This window comes from Rhagoletis pomonella, unplaced genomic scaffold (assembly GCF_013731165.1).
Source record: "Rhagoletis pomonella isolate Grant_MI unplaced genomic scaffold, Rhpom_1.0 Rhpom_scaffold_02382, whole genome shotgun sequence".
In the NCBI taxonomy this organism is placed as follows: Eukaryota; Metazoa; Arthropoda; class Insecta; order Diptera; family Tephritidae; genus Rhagoletis; species Rhagoletis pomonella.
The window spans coordinates 1-4,082 of NW_023460936.1; the positions used below are offsets into that span (position 1 = coordinate 1).

General features: G+C 35.5%; 1 protein-coding gene across 1 annotated transcript; it reads left to right on the top strand.

Annotated features, from left to right (window-relative positions):
- Window positions 1-1,906: 1,906 nt before the first annotated feature.
- LOC118753356 (vitellogenin-1-like) lies at window positions 1,907-3,623 on the top strand. The gene is made up of 3 exons (XM_036488232.1): window positions 1,907-2,185; window positions 2,283-2,545; window positions 2,651-3,623. The coding sequence occupies exons 1-3, from the start codon at window positions 1,966-1,968 to the stop codon at window positions 3,320-3,322; spliced, it is 1,155 nt and encodes a 384-aa protein (XP_036344125.1). The 5' UTR covers window positions 1,907-1,965; the 3' UTR covers window positions 3,323-3,623.
- Window positions 3,624-4,082: the final 459 nt, after the last annotated feature.

Below are 4,082 nucleotides of genomic sequence, written 5' to 3' on the forward strand. Positions count from 1 at the left end.
AAAATAGTTGTGGCAAAATTTCAGCCCACTATCTCCATTTTTTCAATTAAAAAATTTTTTAAAGCTTTTTGTTTAAATAAAAATAAACCACCTTGTTGCCTGTTCAGCTCTAGTTTAACAAGTGCAAAATTGAAGTAGCTAGGAATTACCGTTTATAGTTTTCTAAGATTTTAAGAGAATTTTTGAGGATTTTTACGAATTCTTCGAAAATATCTTCTTATGAAATATACTGGAAGTTGTGCTTTTATTTTGCTTAAAGAAAAGCAGGAATACTGGAGACTTTTTGCTGAAAATTGTTTATTTTTTATTATAAAATTCATTTTCATTACAGAGGCCTCTGTAAAAAAAACGGTATTCAAATATGCTAATCAGTTTTACTTGCATGATATACGCATTTACTATTCTATTTATTTTATTATTTTAATACATGTAACTTGTTAAAGCTATATTTTTTTAAAAACTATTTTTTTGTTAAAACTAACGGGTGATTTTTTTGAGGTTAGGATTTTCATGCATTAGTATTTGACAGATCACGTGGGATTTCAGACATGGTGTCAAAGAGAAAGATGCTCAGTATGCTTTGAAATTTCATCATGAATAGACTTACTAACGAGCAACGCTTGCAAATCATTGAATTTTATTACCAAAATCAGTGTTCGGTTCGAAATGTGTTTCGCGCTTTACGTCCGACAAATTTTGTTCAGCGATGAGGCTCATTTCTGGTTGAATGGCTTCGTAAATAAGCAAAATTGCCGCATTTGGAGTGAAGAGCAACCAGAAGCCGTTCAAGAACTGCCCATGCATCCCGAAAAATGCACTGTTTGGTGTGGTTTGTACGCTGGTGGAATCATTGGACCGTATTTTTTCAAAGATGCTGTTGGACGCAACGTTACGGTGAATGGCGATCGCTATCGTTCGATGCTAACAAACTTTTTGTTGCCAAAAATGGAAGAACTGAACTTGGTTGACATGTGGTTTCAACAAGATGGCGCTACATGCCACACAGCTCGCGATTCTATGGCCATTTTGAGGGAAAACTTCGGAGAACAATTCATCTCAAGAAATGGTCCGGTAAGTTGGCCACCAAGATCATGCGATTTGACGCCTTTAGACTATTTTTTGTGGGGCTACGTCAAGTCTAAAGTCTACAGAAATAAGCCAGCAACTATTCCAGCTTTGGAAGACAACATTTCCGAAGAAATTCGGGCTATTCCGGCCGAAATGCTCGAAAAAGTTGCCCAAAATTGGACTTTCCGAATGGACCACCTAAGACGCAGCCGCGGTCAACATTTAAATGAAATTATCTTCAAAAAGTAAATGTCATGGACCAATCTAACGTTTCAAATAAAGAACCGATGAGATTTTGCAAATTTTATGCGTTTTTTTTAAAAAAAAAGTTATCAAGCTCTTAAAAAATCACCCATTATATTCAAATATAATTATTTCTGAAAATATCTTAACATATTTCAGAATTTAAATTTTGTGGAAAAATGCAATCCAAGTTTTATCAATTCATACAGTTGGTATACAAAAAGACAGATGGAAAGACACATATCTTTGCCATATTTGCTGATCATATTCTACTTGTCAAGCTTATTAACGGCATAATGAAATTTCCAAAATCGTAAATTTAGAGTTACACCTCTATATTATTAAACGTGCGATATCTCATTGAAATTTTTAAACACAAATAGGCAGCGAAACTGATTAGAATGCATACATTTAGTTTCGTAAACAAAGTCGTTTATGTTTTCTGCTGAAAAGTTTTTTTCTTTACTATTACTAGTCAATTAAGATAAGCGCCACTTTAGTTTGCAACTGAATGAAGCAAACCAAAACAAAAAAAAAAAAAACAATTTTAAAACTTATTTAAATGTAAGCAAGTTCCGAACGGCTGGCAGTAGATGCATATTTTTAGTGCATCGCTTACAAGTCAGAGCTAAGAAAATTTAGAGTTTTAACGCAATGAAGTTGCTTTACCTTATTTCGTTTCTGTGCATATTGCATGCGGGCAGCACTTTGGAATTCACAATCCTGGATATACTCCGCTCGCTGGAACAAATTACGGAAGGCGTAATTGCGAGTGCACCGGGACCCTTGCGACCACAATATATTTTCAAGACCATTAAAAATGCAGTAGAAGGTTTGCCTTTTCAAATTGCAAGCGCAGCAGCAAATGCCATTTGTAAGTGTGTAAATATGTACATACATATATATAAACCAATTGCTTAACCACGAAGATATTTTAATACTCTGATTTTATGCTCAAATATTTATAAAAGGCTCAGCTGTTATTGCCAGAGGCAGAGATCAAACACCAGATCAGTATAAACCAAGACTAGAAGACATAAAGTTCCAATTTCGCACAGCCTGCGATAAACGTGAATATCCTATAGAGGATCCGTCCGGGTTAGCTGACGATGCGGATTTTGACCCTCAGAAACAGACAGTTATATTTTCGACCGGCTGGACCACGACTGTAAATAATGAGCGACATGATGCGTTAGCCAAGGCGTATAACTGCCGTGGAGATACTAATTATCTGGTAGCAATATACTTAGTTACTCGTTTAATATAGAAATTCCATTTAACTTCGTCAAAGCTAGCTATGTATGTATACTTATTCAAATTTTGATTTCTATTTTTCAAGGCATTAGATGTTGGCGACTATATCAACACACTTTATGTGTGGTCAGCAGAGAACACCGACACTATTGGCAGATATGTCGCCGAGGGCATACAACGTTTGGAGTCTATTATAGATATTGGAAACCTTCACATAATGGGTCACAGTTTGGGTGCACAAATAATGGGTTCTGCAGCACGCTACTATCGCGATTTGACTGGCAATACATTGCCTTATGTGACTGGAATTGATCCGGCATTGCCGTGTTTCAACGAAGGTGAAGCGCTCACAGTGATATCTTCCAGTGATGCCGAATTCGTGGATATCATACACACAAATCCGGGTGTAAATGGTCAGGTCCAGTCCTTTGGTCACGTTGACTTTTACGTTGGTGGTAAATTTCCCATACAGGATGCTTGCAATGATCCACAATGTTCACATGAAATTGTTTGGAAATACTACGCCGAGTCGGTTTATCCAAATAATGTTAATGATTTTTTGGCAACTCGTTGTAGCTCCCTGAATAGTCTGCAAGAGGGCAAGTGCCGTGGCAATGTGTCTCCGATGGGTTATGCTGTGCCTCATGACATAAGAGGCCGATATATTTTGGAGGTGAATGCTGAAAAGCCATATGGAAAAAATGCTACCGCAGACTATACGGATCCAGATGCCTCAGTTTGTGGCAGTTGTCAGTAATTGGGGTATTTAGCAAACCGCTCATAGATAGCTTATATTATTTTTTTTATAATATTTCATATTCGTGTTGTGGTCACACTCGTATTTATGAACATACGGATGTGCATAAGCGTTATGTACGTTATGTAAGGTATATAAGCGTTTCAATTATTTTGTTATTATATGTTCCATATAAAGTTCTTTATTCTGAATGGTGGTGGTTTATACACTTCAAAGGATTTCTCGATTTTGTTAATATGTATCCATTTTTATTTTCTCGCATGGAATCAATATCAATAAATATCGTATGGTTTTAAAGTTAGAGATCGGTGATCTTTGAAAATCATAATATTATTGGATGAGGTTCTCTTTTTTTTGTAATTTTTTTTATTAATTTAAAATTTGTATTATGACACTATTGTGAATATTGGATTGCAACTGATATTCGCTAGATGGCAGTGCAAACGCAAATGCGCAATAAGTGCAGCTGATTTCCGTCGATACGGAAATGTGAAAAGCGTTTGTGATATTAGTTTGTTTGGGTTTCTATTTTATTTTGTAAAAATTTCCTGTAAACATTTTCTTTTTTAATTAAATGTGTACATATGTATTACTATCGAACGGACATATAAATCCCATAATATATTTGGGTCTAAATGCGTGATAAATACTGATAAAGCTGAACATGAAAACATGCTGAAACATGCCAAATTTCGAACTTGTTTCAGGCTTTGCAGGCTTTTCAGGCGTTATTCATTTGAATGGCGTAATCGATATCACT